The sequence below is a fragment of the Stigmatopora nigra genome, chromosome 3 (assembly GCF_051989575.1).
Source record: "Stigmatopora nigra isolate UIUO_SnigA chromosome 3, RoL_Snig_1.1, whole genome shotgun sequence".
Classification (NCBI taxonomy): Eukaryota; Metazoa; Chordata; class Actinopteri; order Syngnathiformes; family Syngnathidae; genus Stigmatopora; species Stigmatopora nigra.
Genome location: NC_135510.1, coordinates 7,548,757 through 7,567,179, shown reverse-complemented (window position 1 = coordinate 7,567,179; position 18,423 = coordinate 7,548,757). Strand labels below are relative to the sequence as shown.

At 36.8% G+C, this 18,423-nt stretch overlaps 6 protein-coding genes across 8 annotated transcripts in view; 5 read left to right on the top strand and 1 right to left on the bottom strand.

The window, feature by feature from the left end:
• The window catches only part of LOC144194838 (heterogeneous nuclear ribonucleoprotein C-like), a 29,246-nt gene extending 23,992 nt beyond the window's left edge, over positions 1–5,254 (top strand). Inside the window, exons 4-7 of the mRNA XM_077714167.1 lie at positions 1,372–1,544; positions 1,863–1,976; positions 3,412–3,560; positions 4,067–5,254. Of these exons, the coding sequence (XP_077570293.1) occupies positions 1,372–1,544; positions 1,863–1,976; positions 3,412–3,560; positions 4,067–4,105 (475 nt within the window). The 3' untranslated portion in view covers positions 4,106–5,254. The remainder of the gene's footprint in view (positions 1–1,371; positions 1,545–1,862; positions 1,977–3,411; positions 3,561–4,066) is intronic.
• Positions 1–8,609, bottom strand: part of LOC144194588 (fibulin-7) — a 59,442-nt gene extending 50,833 nt beyond the window's left edge. The window contains exons 1-5 of one of the 3 annotated variants that reach the window (XM_077713753.1): positions 8,305–8,609; positions 8,173–8,227; positions 8,008–8,084; positions 7,842–7,912; positions 5,663–5,738 (exon numbers count right to left, since the gene is read on the bottom strand). The gene's annotated coding sequence lies outside the window, so the exon portion shown is untranslated. The remainder of the gene's footprint in view (positions 1–5,662; positions 5,739–7,841; positions 7,913–8,007; positions 8,085–8,172; positions 8,228–8,304) is intronic. The other 2 variants (XM_077713754.1, XM_077713755.1) reach the window with 2 other exon arrangements.
• uraha (urate (5-hydroxyiso-) hydrolase a) lies at positions 6,210–7,557 on the top strand. The gene is made up of 4 exons (XM_077713561.1): positions 6,210–6,315; positions 6,412–6,557; positions 6,763–6,898; positions 7,058–7,557. Exons 2-4 carry the CDS (start codon positions 6,436–6,438, stop codon positions 7,145–7,147), a joined length of 348 nt encoding a protein of 115 aa, XP_077569687.1. The 5' UTR covers positions 6,210–6,315; positions 6,412–6,435; the 3' UTR covers positions 7,148–7,557.
• Positions 8,381–11,095, top strand: pdcd5 (programmed cell death 5). Its single transcript, XM_077713756.1, has 6 exons — positions 8,381–8,596; positions 9,313–9,353; positions 9,711–9,772; positions 10,059–10,150; positions 10,423–10,494; positions 10,572–11,095. The coding sequence occupies exons 1-6, from the start codon at positions 8,531–8,533 to the stop codon at positions 10,614–10,616; spliced, it is 378 nt and encodes a 125-aa protein (XP_077569882.1). The 5' UTR covers positions 8,381–8,530; the 3' UTR covers positions 10,617–11,095.
• Positions 11,096–11,551: 456 nt separating this feature from the next.
• Positions 11,552–15,295, top strand: mvda (mevalonate (diphospho) decarboxylase a). Its single transcript, XM_077713842.1, has 10 exons — positions 11,552–11,723; positions 11,880–11,950; positions 12,473–12,587; positions 12,671–12,817; positions 12,884–13,083; positions 13,191–13,265; positions 13,519–13,737; positions 14,039–14,154; positions 14,271–14,379; positions 14,563–15,295. The coding sequence occupies exons 1-10, from the start codon at positions 11,654–11,656 to the stop codon at positions 14,668–14,670; spliced, it is 1,230 nt and encodes a 409-aa protein (XP_077569968.1). The 5' UTR covers positions 11,552–11,653; the 3' UTR covers positions 14,671–15,295.
• Positions 15,296–15,463: 168 nt separating this feature from the next.
• Positions 15,464–17,380, top strand: cyba (cytochrome b-245, alpha polypeptide). The gene is made up of 6 exons (XM_077713843.1): positions 15,464–15,624; positions 15,854–15,923; positions 16,311–16,385; positions 16,477–16,560; positions 16,673–16,754; positions 17,107–17,380. Exons 1-6 carry the CDS (start codon positions 15,567–15,569, stop codon positions 17,293–17,295), a joined length of 558 nt encoding a protein of 185 aa, XP_077569969.1. The 5' UTR covers positions 15,464–15,566; the 3' UTR covers positions 17,296–17,380.
• Positions 17,381–18,423: the final 1,043 nt, after the last annotated feature.

Here is an 18,423-nt window from a genome sequence, read left to right as displayed (position 1 = left end):
GACAAAGCCGCTTTCCATGGCGTCTAATCCATGCAGACGAAAAACACATACACAAACACACACTTTCCTGTAATCCTCTTTCATCTCCTGAGCTTCCATTTTCTGGGATGACACTTCAGAGCCAGCATAACAACACATTGTCTGTGTGCCCCCTGCAAACTGCTCAGAGGGACTTTAAACTCCCATGAGCCATTCGGTCCCTATGTCTCCCCACATGGACAATACTCTAAAGCTTCTAATCTCACACATTTTTGTCAGCCTTGATACACTTCATCCTGATGTGACACAGTGAAGTGTGTCTGTGTGCACACCCCGTTGATGAGCACTGTTTGTTAGAGCTCTCGGCTCAGCAGAGAGGCTTCAGAGGACATCAGAGTGGAAAACCTAAGAAAACACTTCTCCAAGCTGTGACTGACTGACTGGCTAACAGCTCAATCAGGAAACCTGCATTAAGTGCTCAGTATCGACAGCTTGCGTCGCTCTTGTTGTTGGCTTTGCTCAAACTGCTGCCATCACGCAATTCCATTCTTATCACATAATAATATACTTGGAAAAGTCTTGGGAAACAGTCTTGATCATCAATTTATAAAACGGCTATTTTAAAAATTTTGAGAAAGACCTTTTTTATGTTTCCAGTGCACAGTCCAAAAAAAATCAATGTGAAGTGCCCTGCAGAGGTTCCTATCAAAATTTTTATAAGGAATTACAGAGAATATTGTGACTCGTCATCAGACGGCTGACCTCATAAATGCGGTTTAATGGAAAAAAAAGTTCTATTGCGTGTAAATTACAGAAATAAAAAACTTTTTCAGCCTTATTAACATGATTCAAAAGCAGTGACTGTGAATATAACGTAAACAACAAGCAGCTGTAAAATGCAAAAGCATTCTGAACAAATTTTTCTGGATATTTTATGGACAAATATTGTAACAGATGCTCAAACATATTAACAAAAATATTATCAGATGCCCAGGCAATGTTAAATCAATCATCGTCATGTTACTATTTTCATGATTTTTTTTTCCTGTAAGTGTAACTGTGATCTTATCTTACTAAGATTTGTTGAGTTCGTACAATTTTTATTTTATTTATTTTCCATTAGCTTTTATTTTGCAGTCAGTTCTTAATGTTTCACATCTTATGGAATATTTTGCAGCCAAAGTTCATGATTCAATGCTGAAAACAAAGTTCAAACATTAAATGGCATGTATTTGTAGTGAATTTATTTATATATAGGTTGACCTTTGTTTGCAAATTATTAGATCCTGGTTTTACTTATGTTAAACTGAACTCCTCAACTTCATGGGAAACAGATTTTAGTTTTTTTTAATTTGTTTTATGTTCATTGAATTTTGTCTTGTTCCCTCCCAGGGTATACGACTACCAGCGTGTTCCAGCCTCCCTATCTCCCCTGCCATTAGTTGGACCGAGTCTGCCTAAAAGATCCCGCTCTTCTTCCTACTCTTCCAAACACAGATGCAGTCGAGACAGAAGCCGCTCTAAAGGCTCCAGAACCCACTCCACTAGTTCCGCCACTGCTAAGTGTGAGTACCACCAATGTGTTCCAGATCAGAGAGGACAAACAAAACAATATAGAGTACTCAATAGCTATACCATTTTACATATACGCACATAATCATTTAGGGTGTCTCTAAAGTCACTGACCCTTTATTTCAATTTCATTACTCGAATCATTTGAACAGACAAAAGGAATTTAGCTAAAGATTGGACTGAACTTTTGACATTATCTTCACATAACACTAGAACAGAATGAATTAACTTTTAAAAAGGACATGTTTGAGTAGTTCAGGTGTTTATGTATAGAGGTGATTCACAAATTGGTACTCCCTCTACCCCTGTAGTGGACATGGAGGAGTTGCAGGTGATTAAAAAGGAGCTGACTATGATAAAGACACAGATCGATGGGCTTCTTGACAGTCTTGACAGGATGGACACACACACGAGCAACCACAAAGGTGAGGTGCTCACCCGGAAAGACTGAGATGGCAAAAGGGGCGCATGAGGCGTCAAACAATGCATCGTCTATTTTCTTGTCGCCCAAACATTGTATATGGCTGACGCCAGTGAAACGCTGGATTTCTGATTCCTGCTCAATTTGTCCAAGAGTCAAACATGTGCTCAAAATCATTCAGGGCTCTGTATTGTTGAGTGACTAGGAGATGTGGAGTGGTGTTTTTCCCTGACCAATCCATTATTTTTTTTCCTCTACTAAGGAATTTTGAAATGTTGAACAAGGTCGATATCAATCCGAGTGGGGAGTTGGGGACTAATGGCAGTTTAATAACATGCCGAACAAACAGTATTGTTGGAAGTAGTATGACATATGATGCCTACAAAATTGAACAATGCAAAATTGGAGCTACACGATAGGTAAGAGCCATTGCTGCCTCCTTGTGGTCATCTGAATACATTCAAGTCACAAGGACAACCCGGGGTCAAAAGTTGTGAGACACTTTCTCATCTTCTGAGTTTGAAGGTGTCTCAAAAATGTTTGGCCAGGTGTATGGTAGTTTTGTCTCGTAATGGACGCGAGTGGGAGTCTGAGATGATGTGGGTACAACCTGCAATAATCTTTTTCACAGTATGCCCCCGATATTTGCGGTGTGCCGCGAAAAAACGCGAAAAACGGGGGAATACTGTAATAAATTAACGTTTATCACGCACCTAATCTACTGCCTGTAATAAGGATAGGCTCCAGCACCCCTGTCACCCTTATGAGGATAAGTTCCATAATGGAAGAATGAATCAATCAATGTTCTCCAAGGTTGTGGACTCATGATATATTTAGATGAGGGTCTTTGCTAAAGTAAAATGAATAAAAGGGAGGAACGCTTGGAGTTTATTTTATTCAAACGTTCATGATGGTATAAACAAATGATAAGCTGATAAACTACAATTTACAATAAAAATGTGAGCTTACTAATTGGCAAATATAAGCTATTACTGCAAATTTGACTTTAAAACTACAATCTGTAACAAGTGATAATAGCAAGACAGGCCTTTTTATTTATATTAGCAATTCTCCCTGTTCTTAGATATTGAATAACAGCTATCTATACAAACGTTATAAAATCTGAATCTTGATCTTGATTAGGTAATGTTTATTTCAAAATGTAAGCAGCCTTTAATATCTCATTTGACATTTCCTTTTACTGCTGTGAATTTATATCTCGAAAACATAGTTTAAAAGCAGACTACACTGCAAATTGTTTGGGTCGGCGCAAGAGAACAACAGCAATCAACTTTAATTTACAATCTGTCATTCTTCCCGTCTCCTGGTGCAACTACAATAAACAAACAAGACAGAAAGCCAAACACAAATAAGCAGCAACTCGTTCAGACTACTACATTCGATCCATCTCAATTTCAGTTTTAACTGTTCTTTTGCAGGCTCCCCATTGAGGGAGGCTAGCCCAGCTTGCTCGCTGTACAGCAGCAGTCCAGACCACTCCCTCTCTTCCCTCTCACCACCCTGCTCCCGCCATCGAATCTACAGGGAGACCTTTGTGCCAAGAGGGGCTAACGATGACTATCACATGGTAAATGAAAACAATTCCAATGAGACACACTCATTTAGATGTCTTTTTTTGTTTATTGGTATCATCCAATACCTTCAATTTAATAGGAAAAATACATTATTAGGTTCATAAGCCATTTTGTTTTCATTAAACTACTACTATATTAAGATATGCTATGGCTATTCAGTACATCAACTTTTCTAATATTAAGGTTTTGTGGTTTATCAAGTTAATGACTGATTTTTAAAAACAACAATTCAATTCTCTCAGTGTGACTGTGAATAGTTGTACGTCTCATTATTTGCCTTGTGATTTACTGCAGCGACCAATCATGCTCCCCACTATAAAAGAGTAAATATAGAAAATAGATGAATGTATGAAAACCTGTCAAATTCTTTATATACTGACTAGAAGAGATTCCAGGAAAAAATGCAGAAGTTTGTACCACTGCGGAATCAATTTGCAGAGAAATACTGAGTCATTCTGAGCTTTGCTTTCATTACGTCTGCTCTTGTTTTATGTGACAGATGAACAATCACAGCTCAGACCTTGAAGAGGAGATATGAGGCCTGAACGAGACAGCAGAGAAGACAAGGATGAAGTAACAAATGTCGTGGAAGAGAACTTCAAACGATCAAGGCAATTTCTCTATTTCAAACTCCACTAGGAGTACACATATCAAACAATATTTGACTGGAAGCTGCAGCTGTATCTGAATTATAGTGCATAGAAAAAAAGCCACACAAAGTAAAATATAAACCAAGTACTCATCCGTGCAAAAAAAGCAAATGTTCGGGGGATGGAATGGGCAGTAAGGAGTTCAATCTTATTAATTCCAGAACAGTTGAGAAGAACAGCTGGAGTCAGAATTCTGCATCTGTATGCATTCCTATTGTGTTGTACCAGTGTATATTTGCATGAACACAATGGCTCCAGCAAAAATCCAAATACAGTTTTGCAGTGTTAATCCAAATGAAGAATTAGAATCCCAGGTGTGACCATAATGGAATCTGGTACTCATTTCTGATTATTATAATTATTGAATCCTTCTTCTGGAGTTTTCAGAGGCCACGTGGATTTTACTTGAGCATGGACAAGAGAAAATGATTTAAAATGATCTCTAGTTTAGACTTTCACAGTCCATTAAAACAGAATGAAAAATAGTAAATAAGCAGCTGCTATTAAAACAATGTGTGCACCTCACATAAAGTAAACCATAGTATTTTCAGATTGCAGTCTGAATGTACCATTTACATTGAAACTACTTTGTTGTCACTGAACTCACGCTCCATACATTTACGGTGTCAGACCTTACTGAATGAGTACATTATAGAAAATAGCCAGGCATCTACTTAATGAAGAGGGAAATTATCTTATGCTATATGTATTGGTATGCCATTTTGGAGTTATTTTGGTACTTTTAAAGAATTAGAATGATACAAATCTGATACAAATCTCTTCCACTCTGACTTTGGCACAGAGAAGTGTCAAAGTGTTGTGAGCCAGGTCAATGTGTAATATTGTGCATTATTGTGAACTTAATTGTAAGTGTTCATATGTGTAGCTTTACTTTTGCTTTATTTTGTACCAAAAAAATCTGGGTGAAAAAGACAATGATGTTATTATGGATCATATCGTGTTATGTTTTTGTTGCCATTTTAGAGCCAAGTGGAAAATACTCATTCTCATTAGTAAAGGTATTTTCATATTGACTACACATGTCCTGGGAGAGTGTTTTTAATTTATTAAAGTGAAAAGTTTATGGAATGAATTGCAGTGGTGCCTTGAGATGCCTATGAGTTTAATTTGATTCGTATGCATGCTCATTAGTGTTAATATAGTTGAAAAAAACGGTTCCCAGCAATTATGTAGACAGAAAATAACATTCACAGACATCTATCTTCTGTAAAAAAAAATTTAAAAAGAGATCTATTGATCTATTCCAAGAACAGAATCAATAATTAAATATTACACCAGCATTTCGGTTAACCCCATCACTACCTAAAGAAAATAATGCAGCAATAAAACCATGAATCTTGAAGATATTTGTATGATAACCGTTTGTTCTCCGTGATCACAAAATAATGATGTGAAAACGCTGGGAAGAAAGAAAGGTTCCTTACTTGTACTCTTGTTGTTGGCTTGTATCCTGGAAGCGATACAGACTAGTGTACTCCCAGTACAGTTTTAGACATTACTCTGGGTAAAAAAACAAATAAATAAATAAATAAATAAAACTGAGAGAGACACGGATATTAGAAGCATTTTTCACATTAAATAGAGCATAGTCAATGCACATTAAACTACATAATGGCAGCGTATCTGCAAATGAGTACACAAGTCAACCATTTCAATAGGAATATGGTTAATAATCACCATTGTGTAATCTTTATCATGAAACTAAAGCCATTCCTTTCTTTTGTAAGAACATGTTGTATGTGGTACCCTGCTCTGGGCTGGCCACCAATTCAGGGTGTCCCCCAGTTGTGTAAAGAATTAAGAGTCTAGGACAGTGGTTGTTAACCTGGGTTCCAACAAGGTTAAGAACCACTGTTCTTGGATAACATCATTGTCCTTATCTCTGCATACCATTAGACACAGGACCGCCCACTGTGACAGCTTCCCTCAAAGTATAAAGTGCTCCAAGCAAATACATATAGGGAGGAGCTTAGCTCTTGCACAACCAGTTTGCTCCTGACAAAAAGAATTTAGTGTTGTTTTCAACAATCCACGAGTACAAGAAGGCCATATAAGCAATACTTGGCCTGAAAATAAGGTAAGCATTGTGTGTCATTTTTAACACACTTTTCAAAGTTTTTACAGTACTTATTTCAAAAATGTACTGCCTCACATTCTCTATGAAAATCCTAAGCTACTACAGCAGTAGATCAGAGCAATGGTGAGCCCTTTGACTACACACGTGCTGAACACTGCCAAGGGTATCCCTGGTGCCAATATAGCCATCAGCCTACATCGACTGGTTCGTGCATCTGAGACTTGGCTGTTGATTAACACTGGGTAATATATCCATCCATTTGTCAATGTTCTAATGCTCTGTAATGTTGCAGATGGGCTGGTGTTTGCAAATAAAATTGAAAAAAATCCAAATCTAATGATATCGAGTAAAAGACAAATTAAAATTCAGGGTTTCTGATTCTCGGCCAATAGAAAAGTCATCTTAACCATGTGTAAAATACATCATTTTGAAATATTGTCTCCACAGGCACACAAATGCTGATGGCCGTTTCCCGGCACTTATCACACCGCAGGAGTTTCTACGTGGGGTATATAAATTGCGATTTGAAACTGCTCAGTACTGGGAAAAGACTGGGGAGACTTCCTTTTATCCATATGCAGAGGTGAGACTTGGTTCCAAATATTTCTCTCTTTACTTTTCCATTCTGACACTTTTTATTGATGACAGAAATTTTATTCACTTGTTGTCGTAGTTTTGCGACATTTCCGCTGCAGTTGACTTGTATTGTTTAACACATTTGCTGATCTGTGTTTTGTTTCAGATTGTCTTCACTGTAAGCGACCCAGAGCAAAAGTATCACATAGCTCTGCTTATTAGTCCTTTCTCATATAGTACATACAGAGGTAGTTAAAGATCAACTGTGGAGTGGCATTTAGGGACTGGACCATTTTAGATATCATATTTACATTTTTTTAATAAATGGATTAAAAGAACTGGATAAAATCCCTGAATATTCAGTTTTTATATATCTAAAACAATGTTTATTTTAGCTTTTTGATATATATTTTTAGATTTTACAAAAAAATTTAACTAAAAACACAGGAAAAAAATATTTAAAAATTACAATTATTTATTTAAAAAGAGGAAAATCAGGAAATGTAATATACATGTGTACTCCTCATTTCAATTTGATCCTAAAACAGAAAGTTGGCCCTCATGTTTTACTTCTCCGGACCACACAAAATGATGTGGTGGGCCAGATTTGGCCCCAGGGCCGCCACTTTGACACATGCATTGTTCTGTTCTGCAATTGTGTGCTTTGATTTACAATCAAACTATTAGTGATTGAAAACTTAAATAAACATGTGATAAACAGAACACCTTGCATTGTCACATTTTATTTAATACTGCTGTCTTTAAGAAATGTTTCCAATTTCTTGCATTTTATAAAATATTATCTTATTGTGTTTATTGTCTCTATGAATAGATCCTACATCCTGGAGCCGTTACATTTTTTTAAAAATCAGTTCTGCATGACTACGGTCAAGTGTTGATCTCAAGAACATTTTGTTAGATACTAAAACTGGGTTGAGATCAAAACTTACCTGGACCAAGACAAATCCAAGATTAAGGCAAGCCAAGCGAGTGAACCAACCTGTACCAAGACCATGAAAATCTGTTTAAGTTTAGGCATTTTTTTAACATGGCAGACATTTGCACGCGCAATGGAAGATTAGAAACACAAGAATTGAAAGATAGTTGTTGTTTTACCTGCTGTTTCTCTTAATCAGACTTGATGAAGGTGAAGAAAAGCAGATTGGTGCTGCTCTTGGCAAGAAATCTTTAGTCTAGTACAGTTTAAGAATAAGACAAGGTTTTATAGACGTTTGACAGTGATGAGACCAAAAAGTTGAACATTTGTACCATAAATTATACCTTAATGTTGCTCTTGACTGCTCCACCCAATAATATGTTCTTCGATGGAGTTCATCTGAAAAAGAAAAAAAATGAGGGATTTGTTGAGTTGTCTCTTTGCTCCTCTCTTAAAATTGTGTTATTCACAATTACTTTGTTATTCTTTATATTTTGTCGTTCATACAAATGAGTGAGTTCCCCACGATGATGAGTGAGAGTATCTCTGTGTTCGATGGCTTTAGCCTGCCTGCCTGTGTTTGCTAGCTTCTGGGTTTAGTTTGACTACACTCCCCTGAGCCACAAAGGGCCTTAGCTGCCATGCAATTTTAGCCTTCTTAAATACAATTTCTCATCACCGTAATCCATAATCGCAATAGAAATGGCGGACGAAGAGTTAGAAGCAATCAGACAGCAACGAATGGCTGAACTCCGGGCAAAGCACGGGGTAAGGACAAGTAGTAAATGTTTTGGGAGCGTTTTTGATAGCACTCAGCGACCCAAAAAAGGAGATGCTACCCAGCATGTGTGAGTAAGACTGTTGTTGATAGTGTATAATTGTTTTTAAACGGTCACGTAATTAATGTGTTTCGCTAAAATGTGTCACGTCTAATGTGCGTGAAGGTTAATATGCTTTGGTTTAACAATAATTGCGAAATTATTGCAGTTAGTGTCTAGGTTTCTGCTTTCATGACAGTGCACACCCAAACACATCACGTAGTCATATGATATACTGACAAGAGGATAGTACTATTGTGCATTTTACCAGATAAATTCATTGTGGCTCTACTCGACGCAAAGTAAAACATATAAAACATGAATTGAATATGCCTATAATGTGTGGAGTTTGCATGTTCTCCACGGGCTTGCGTGGGTTTTCTCCGGGTACTCCCACATCCCAAAAACATGCAGAGTAGGCTGGTTGAACAATCTAAATTGCTGCGAGGTATAAGTGTGAGCGTGAATGGTTGTTCGTCTTCTTGTGCCCTGCGATTCGCTGGCCACCAATTCAGGGTGTCGCCTGCCTGGTTCCCGTTGTTGGCTGGGGTAGGCTCCAGCACCCTCCGCGGCCCTTGCGAGGGTAGGGAGTTCAGAAAAAGAATGAATGTTTGACTGAATTTCTGCATACTAATCTGAACCTAATTAATAACTATGTTGCTCTAGGATTCCTCCAAGAATCAGCAAGGAGAGGAGGCCAAACAAAGGTAAAATCCTCAAGATGTATATTCTATCCATTTAATAACACCTGCAAATTATGAAAAACTAACATGATGTACTGAAGAGGGAAAAAAATCAAGTGTAATGTTTTTTTTTTAATGTTTTGGTTTGGGTAGTTGCAAACCTGACAAAAGTGAGGAATTAAATAAAAATGCGTCATTCATGTAATTCTCATATTTTTGTGTATGCTAGTTTATCACTGCTAAATTATCCTCATTAGAGATAAGATGATATTTTTTTATTAGGAATTAGTAATTGCTGGAAAGTTAATATTCTTTTTAACATTTTAAAATTGAATTATTGTTTCAATAGTTAACTAATTGAGTGTTGTTTTTCCCACACAGGGAGGCTGATATGAGGAATTCCATTCTGTCCCAAATTCTAGACCAGTCGGCTCGAGCCAGATGTAAGTTATACTATCAATCAATTAATAGCTCTTTAAAATTTGCATTCCGTGTCATTAATTAAGAGACAGACACCTTAGGGAAATGTGCAATATCAGCAAAAAGGCTATACAAAATGACCTTAAAATAAAATCATAGGTCATTCATTTTTACACGTGTGTGTATTTTTTGTCTAGCCCTAAAATATCAAAGATATTGAGTATGTATAAAGTTTAGACAATACACTCATAAAAAAAATCAATAGATCACTTTAAGGGAGTTGAGATGATTGTGTTATTCCTTCTACAGTGAACAGTCTTGCTTTAGTGAAGCCGGAGAAGGCTGGCCTGGTGGAGAATTATCTCATTCAAATGGCTCAGTGTGGATCCTTAGCAGGAAAGGTACACAAATTATTATCTTTTGAAAAATACAATGATACTATGTTTGATATTTATGAAGCCCAGAAAAAATTTTATTATTAGTATTATTTTTTTCTCCTTTTTTTTGTTCTTTAAAAAAAAATGGGTTTCATTTATTTATTTATTTCATATTCATATTGGAATTATTTTTACACTGAAGAGAATATACTGTATGTTTTTGGGTGGGGACCTTTTTTCAGAATGGGTCAACCTGGTGCTATAACCACTGTGTTCTCCCACACCCCTTTTGCTAGATTTCCGATTCAGGTTTGATTGAGATCCTAGAAAAAGTGAGAAAGCAAACAGAGAAAACAACAACAGTCAAAGTATGTTCCTCATATACTTCATAGATTACTCTCAATGAGTAGGTTGTCACTTATCTAAACGCTTTTCTTTTCTTCAGTTCAACAGGCGGATGGTGATGGACTCAGATGAAGAAGATGATTAGCACCTGAGCATGAAAATCTAAATACAGGAAATGTAGGAAATACATTTCACTGGCAATATTTGAACACTGTGCTGTTGCCAGCTTTCTGGAATGCCGCACTTGTTTCTGTGTGCCTCTAGAGAAGAAACACCCGAAGGAAAGCATGATGAGATGGAATTCGTAAATTGGTTAAAGTGGCAGTGGGTACCAAATATACAATGTCCAATATGTATACAGTTTCATTTGAAATTTATCCTACCCTCTTTGATTTACTGACAACAGTACTATTCTACTCCGCTGCTCAATTTTCAAGTTTTTTTTTTTGCCATATTCACCCAAGAAGCTGGGGAAGGGAAAGATGGAGTGGTGTAGTTGATACATTGTTACTCATTGTTCTCCATTCTGTGCCAGCGCCATTTGGATGTTGCACCTGAACATCTTTTTGCATAAATACTACACTGTAAATGTTTACAAATAATAAATTTAAAAAATGGCCTTGAGTTTTTGGATGTCTTTCTGCTTATTTGTCTCTTATTCCTACATCATCATATAACAATTCAGTTCACTTGTTATATTTAAATTTTTGTGAATATAGCTACCATTGGTTACAATTTCCATCTGGAAAATATATAGAGGTCAGTGCAGATGTTCACATTTCTGGAGTAGAATGCTCAAAGCTAAGTGAAAATTGGATCTGGTCACTGTTGAAATAACTAATCTACATTTAAAAAAAATATATAAAAACAACGTTCTGATATATGAGGATTATAGAGTAAATACACATTTATATTTCACTAATATTTCTGCATTTCTATTTGGGGTGGTCTGATGGTCTTTCACACCAGTGTGGTCAGATAACCTCTCATTGGCTACTATATGTGTTGCAAAAGAAGTCACCAATCTGATTGGTTAATGCTTACACCATGTGTTCAACACTAGCCAATCATGAACGTGACAGTCTTGACAGTAATGCTAACAAACATAGCTGCCTGATCGCAAGATCTTATTCTGCGAATTTTGAACGAATATTACAAGCATTGATTCCCCAAAATAGTAAAATGCCAGAGGACAGCATGGAGAAGACCTACACCTGCACCGCTCCTGTGAATATAGCGGTCATTAAATACTGTAAGTATTATTTTGCCTCAGTAGTTGCATTTATATGAAACCTTCACAACAGGTCAAGTGCTTATATTGAATCGAATTGAATACTCATATCGCAGTATAATCACTCAAAAATAAAATCTAAGTTTTTTTGCATATTTTTTTCAATTGCATTTACAGGGGGAAAGAGAGACGAAGACTTGATACTACCTATTAACTCATCGTTGAGTGTCACACTTCATCAAGATCAGGTATCAGGGTTAGTGTATTATAACATGACAATGTATGTTATAATACTATTATAACATACATTGTGACCTATGTCTTTTTACCCTCCCCATATTTAAATGCCCGAAGATTTCCTAACAGTTCTTAATACATTTATTAAAAAGACCATCCACAATAAAATGTATATAGACAATTTCAATTTTATTTAGATTCTGTGTTTTACTATTTGAACATAAAAAAAGACAGATTTTACTTATTAGCTCGCTGAACTACTTGGGGTTGGGGTTAAGGGTTAGGGTTATTGTGTTTAAATACAAAAGGCTTCTAGGCTCTAGGGTTAGGGTGTTTAAATACAAAAGGCTTCTAGGCTTTTAGGCTTCTAGGCTTCTAGGGTTAGGGTTAAGGTGTTTAAATACAAAAGGCTTCTAGGCCTCTAGGCTTCTAGGGTTAGGGCGTTTAAATACAAAAGGCCTTTAGGTTTGGGTTAGTTAAATGGATTAACCTTAATTAAATGGTAGTCAAATGTTTTTTATTTCTCTGTTCAGCTTAAAACAACCACAACAGTTGCCACCAGTAAAAATTTCCAAGAAGATCGTCTTTGGCTCAACGGGAAGGAGGAGGATATCAACCATCCAAGACTGCAGTCCTGTCTGAAAGAAAGTAATACTTTTAAACTGTTTAACCTTGTAATAAAAAGCAAAGCAAATGAAGTATTCTCATTTCTCCATCTCTCATGTCCATAGTTCGACGTCTGGCTAGGAAAAGGCGGAATGATGAAGACCCTGGTTTAAATTCAACTGGTTTGACACACAAAGTTCATATCTGTTCTATCAACAATTTCCCCACTGCTGCTGGACTTGCATCCTCCGCAGCAGGATTTGCTTGTTTGGGTGAGCTTTTGTGTTGCATTAAATGTAAATATTATTTGAAGTCTCTTACACACTGTTTCTTCACAGTATACACACTTGCCCAGGCGTTCGGTGTGGAGGGGGAATTGTCTGCAGTCGCTCGCCAAGGCTCTGGTAGTGCATGCAGAAGTATGTATGGAGGATTTGTCCAGTGGCTAATTGGACATCAGTGTGACGGCAAGGATAGTCTTGCTCAGCAGGTGGAGCCAGAGACCCATTGGCCTGAGATGAGAATACTTGTGCTTGTGGTATGTTTGTCATCTTGAACTTTTGTGTATAAAGTTGAAACAGGAAGTTACTTAAAACAATGCAAGTTATGAAAGTTAATTTAATTTGACTAATTTCTTTTTCCCAGGCAAGCGCCGAGCGGAAACACATGGGCAGCACCTCTGGAATGCAAACTAGTGTACAAACAAGCTGTCTCCTAAAGGTCTGGTTAACATCACACCCTTTTTCCTATACTGAAACTTGTTTTTATAACCGAGCAGGAAATGATTTAGTTAGATACAGTACTCATAGATAACAATGTAAAAAAACATATTATGAATTTCACCAAGTCTTGACAACCTGAATTTTAATTTAAAAGATCAGTAAAACATACCATATATTTTATAGATACAACACTTTGTGTTTTCATGCAAAATTGAACGTCTCCAACAAAAAAACAACTTTGTGTCTTTTAGCATCGAGCTGAGTCGGTTGTCCCCGGTCGCATGGTTGAAATGATTAAAGCAGTGCGCAGGAAAGATTTTCCGGCATTTGCTGAACTCACCATGAAGGACAGTAACCAGTTTCATGCCACCTGCCTGGACACATACCCTCCCATATTCTACTTAAACAGTGTATCTCATCAAGTCATCAAGCTGGTTCACCGATACAACCAACACTATGGTGAAACAAGGGTGAGGAACACTATGGTCATATTTGCTCCAGAAAAATGCCATAACTTTTCAAACAAATCAAAAAAACTAATTAGACTTAAACACAGTGCAGTATTGTATCCTTTATTAAAGCATTTGGTAAAACTGAAATAGGATCCAATAAAAATAACATAAATGAAATTCCATATGAATATTCTACTTGTCTTCTTTAACACTGCTGGACATGATATAACGGGGATGGGAATTTGTGACGTGCTTTTTAAATTCTTCGGGGAAGATGAACATATTTGCATGTTATCTAATAGTGTATGTTTTCTTGCAGGTAGCCTACACGTTTGATGCAGGACCCAATGCTGTCATATTCACTTTAGAACAGCACATTCCTGATTTTGTTCAAGCAGTCCGACATTTCTTCCCTCCAGAAACTAATGGTGGCGAGTGAGTTATATATTTAACATTTGTATTGCCTAATTCAATTATTTTGGTTTTATAGTCCATGAAAGTTATGTGACTTTCTTTTAACGTGTCCTCAAATGTAACTTCCTTTTGTTTAGGTTTATCAAAGGTCTTCCAGTTCCTCATGTAGATCTTACTGAGGGGTTGAGATCGACTATTGGTTTGGAGCCCATGCCTAAAGGAATTAATTACATTATCAGCACTAAGGTACATATATATGCATTTACACAAACACATTGTCTTATCCATGTCAAGATTTCCATAGTTATTCTGGGTAATAATTCCCTAACCAAACATGAAACAAGAAACAACTAATTATTTTAAAAAGACATGAACATTTATATTTTAGATTCTATCTTTTAAAGTATCATTTATTTTCTTATTTCACAGGCTGGCCCAGGTCCTAGAGTTGTCAAGGATCCCACACATCATCTGCTTGGCCCTGATGGACTACCGAAGAACACTGTTATCATTCACCAGAAACGGACACTGGAGTAAAACATAAAAGTAGTTACGAAATATCTCCATTTACAGGATTGATGTCAGATGAAAATTTTTAGTCGTGCCTTCCTTTAGCAGTCAGATTATGTAACGTTTTCAAAATTATGTGATATTCTCCATTTATATACCTTTGCATCTTTATTTTCAGTACATAGCGATAATGAAGATCATATTATGATATCCTAACTAAAGATTATTTTACACTGAAAATGAATGCTGGACAATTGTGATCCTCACACTTTGTTTTCTTTTGCACAGACACTGTTGTAAAGCTTAACAGGTTTAAAGTGGCCCTAAAGTCATGCATACTATTTTAATAATATTTTGAAGTGTTTGATCCAGAAGATAGTTCAAAATTGGACTATGCCCTGGTTGTTGTTTTTTCCATTGTAATAATGTTTAGAATCTAAATAATCATGCGAACAATATATTTTGGAAAGTGTCATAATGTGACGTTACGACGTGCCTTATTATGTAAATTCCTGCTCTCTTCAGTCTGCTTTCACACCCTTCTAACTTTAGGAGTGCTGCACACTGACAAAAGCCATCTGGAATTTGCCCGTTGGTGGTTCCAAAATGTGCAATAGACAGCATAAAAATAAAATATTTTTTTAATCAATTGGTTTACATTTGTTGAGCTTGGTCCTTGCTATCTGGAAAAAAAACATCTTTTATGTATTTTAAACAAGCCTGTCAATTATTTATTTGTTATTTGTGGTTTTGGTTGATTTAATTCTCACTAATTTATCAATAAAATATGCAGGTTATGATCTTAAGTTATCATTTTGGAACTGGAAGTTGTGTAAAGGGGCGGGGCCCAGGTATTTGGCTTTTTGTCACACTGCCTTGCACAAGCGATAACACTTCTTCCTGGAGAGCGCACCGAGAACATCATGGGGAAGATTGAGTGGGCTATGTGGGCCAATGAACAGGCTCTGGCTGCTGGACTCAGTAAGAGAAAATACTTTTACATCAAATATGTTATGTTTTTATGTTGTATTTTTTTAAAGATGATATATGAGCTGCCACATTTTCTAAATCAACATCATTATGTTTCTCATGCAAGAGTTAGATTCAAAGTGCTAAATGTTTTTATTATGAGTCAATGATAGTCCAGTATTTTTTTTTAGGTTTTTAATGTTAACGAATGTCCTCGAATTTAATAAGCATCTTGTTTCAGTTCTTCTTACTGGAGGCATTGTGGGGGTGGCAGGACTCTTCCGAGGGTGGCAGTTTGCTGCCTATGCCATGTATCCTTTACAATTTCAAAAAGACATTTAACTTAAAGCAATTTAACATGTGTTGTCTCTTTTGGTAAAATTTCTACTTAAGATACAGGAATGTTGTCATCACCATCATGATGCCCTTGCTGTTTGTGTAACCTTTACACAGCTTTTTTTTAATTGTTCCCATTACATAATTGAACTTCTTTTTTATAAAGGATGACAATTTAAAATAAGACAAAAACTAAATTCCACGCTATTGCAAAAATGTGATATGGGAAAAAAATCCCAAATTCTTAGTGATTCTTATCAGGTGAATAGTATCATTTGAGTCAGTCTTGGTAGGGTGTATAAGTCTTGTTATTGTACATGTGGACAAAATTGTCTGAAAGGAGCCTTGACAGTATGGTGCAGTGCCGCTGGTGTGTTTGTGTGCCTCCTGGAATACCCGAGAAGCAGAAGGGCAAAAGGCACCGGTGTGGAACGGAAGTATGTGATGCCGTCATTTGAGTGTTGCTTCAAATTTTTCATGCCAAAGTGATTAGTCAGTGCTCATTCTTGCCTAATTGTCTATTCTAAGGGGACAGTACTGTTTCACCGTTTGCGTGAAAGCTTTTGGGCCTTTGACAAGGAACTACTACGTCAGAGCCTTTTTACATGCTGCGTGAGTTGAAAATTGGAGCTGCTGTCATATGCTCAACAACATTCCTTCCAATCAAATACTTCTCCATTGTGTTCTTGCACTGACTAAATTATAATGTATGTATTTTTCCCAGGCTGTGTGTCCCTGCTGGATTTATGCTCGCTACCGTGTTAGGATGTGTCTGCCTTGCTATCGCCAGTCTCATCTATCTTTCGGTAAGTTAGAAATCGCCTTCTTGTTGTTATTTCTTATTCAGCCAGTGCAGGAAATTGCTGAAAACAGTTACAAGGAAGTGATTGTTTCATGACTAGTACTCTTGAGCCATAGCTCGACAGTGGATTTCAGCATACCTGAAATCTGAGAAAGAGGAGTGGCTAAATCATTTGGTACTTGTGTCATGTGCCAGCAAATTTCTCAACATTTCCTGGTGCCGTTGCTTTTTAAAATAACCCCATGCAAGTGTTCAATAATATTCAGAATTATGGAATTTATTTATGTGATGTGGTGATTGACGGTAGACCCATATGGTGGACTTTTTTTTTGTTTACCTATTTTTATATTCTTAAGGCGGCCATTCATGGAGAACATTGGGAACCCATTGTTCCAAGGGTGCAAGTCAGGAGGCCAGCTCCAAGCATAAAGAATCCCCCACAGAATCCTCCACCAAGACCTCCACCAGAAATGCGGCGGAAAAATATTGACGATTTTGAAGATGCCTCTTATGATAACCCGATGGCTGTTTTTGATGAGAAGTAACCCAACAGGTTTCCCATTCTCAATGCTGTGGTTGTACTTAAATGCCAACAGTGATGCAAGGATCCATGTTACTTTTGGAAAACTATTTTTAAAACCTCTATGCGAATGTTATTTTATTTGTGTATTTGAGGGGGCGTGGAGGGTGGTCTTAGTCACATTGCATACTTTGAGGCTGCTAAATTGAATTACATACAACAAATGCCAGCGACTTTGATATATTTTCTTGTTATTTTTACTTTTCACTTCCTACTGTCTTATCTACCAGGTCATCCATTGTAATGCAACTGCACAAACTCGTGTAATGCTCAAATGTTACTTTGGCAATTTATCCTGTATAACAGTAAAACACTGAAAAATACTTTAAGCTTGATGTAAATAAATCTTTTTTTTGTCACTGTTGCATTTGAATGCCTTACTTCCCATGTGAAAGAGGAATTTATTTGCAGTTTCCTCTTTTGCAAACTCCCCTGAATTTCATCAAAATAGAAATCCCTCTTTCATGTGTTCTTTTCACACATCTGTGACATCACAAGGGACATTGATGGTGAATAAAATGTAAAATGAACACTTTATTCTGTCAGAATAGGTTGCCGGACAATTCCCTAATGTTAATTTCCCTAATGTTGCATCATTCCATTAAGTTGCTTTTTGTTGTTGTCACATTTAGTGTCAACAGTGTGGAAATAAGAGAGAGCTGCCAAGCCTATTCTTGCACTTCCTCATTTCAGGTCTGCTCACCTTTTGTTCAAATGCCAGGCCCTTTCATTAAAATAAAGTGTTCAGAATAAAAAATAAATGAATAAATTAAAAATTTCCCCATACTATCATGACACATTCTGAACAATTGACTAGATTTTTAATCTTTTCATCAGAGCAAAGTGTAAATAGGTTAAAGACAACAGTTCCAAAAGCAGGAACACTCTTTTATCATTTGGATGCAGCTGAGATTAAATTTAAAACTCATTTTTAATGGAATGTAACCCGGCGGCTTGAGTGGTTAGCACGTCGGCCTCACAGCTCTTGGGTTCTGGGTTCAAATCCAGGTTGGTCCATGTATGTGCAGTTTGCAATAAAAGGGTACTCCCTTCTCTAGCCCTAAGTCAGCTGGAATAAGCTCCGGCACCCACG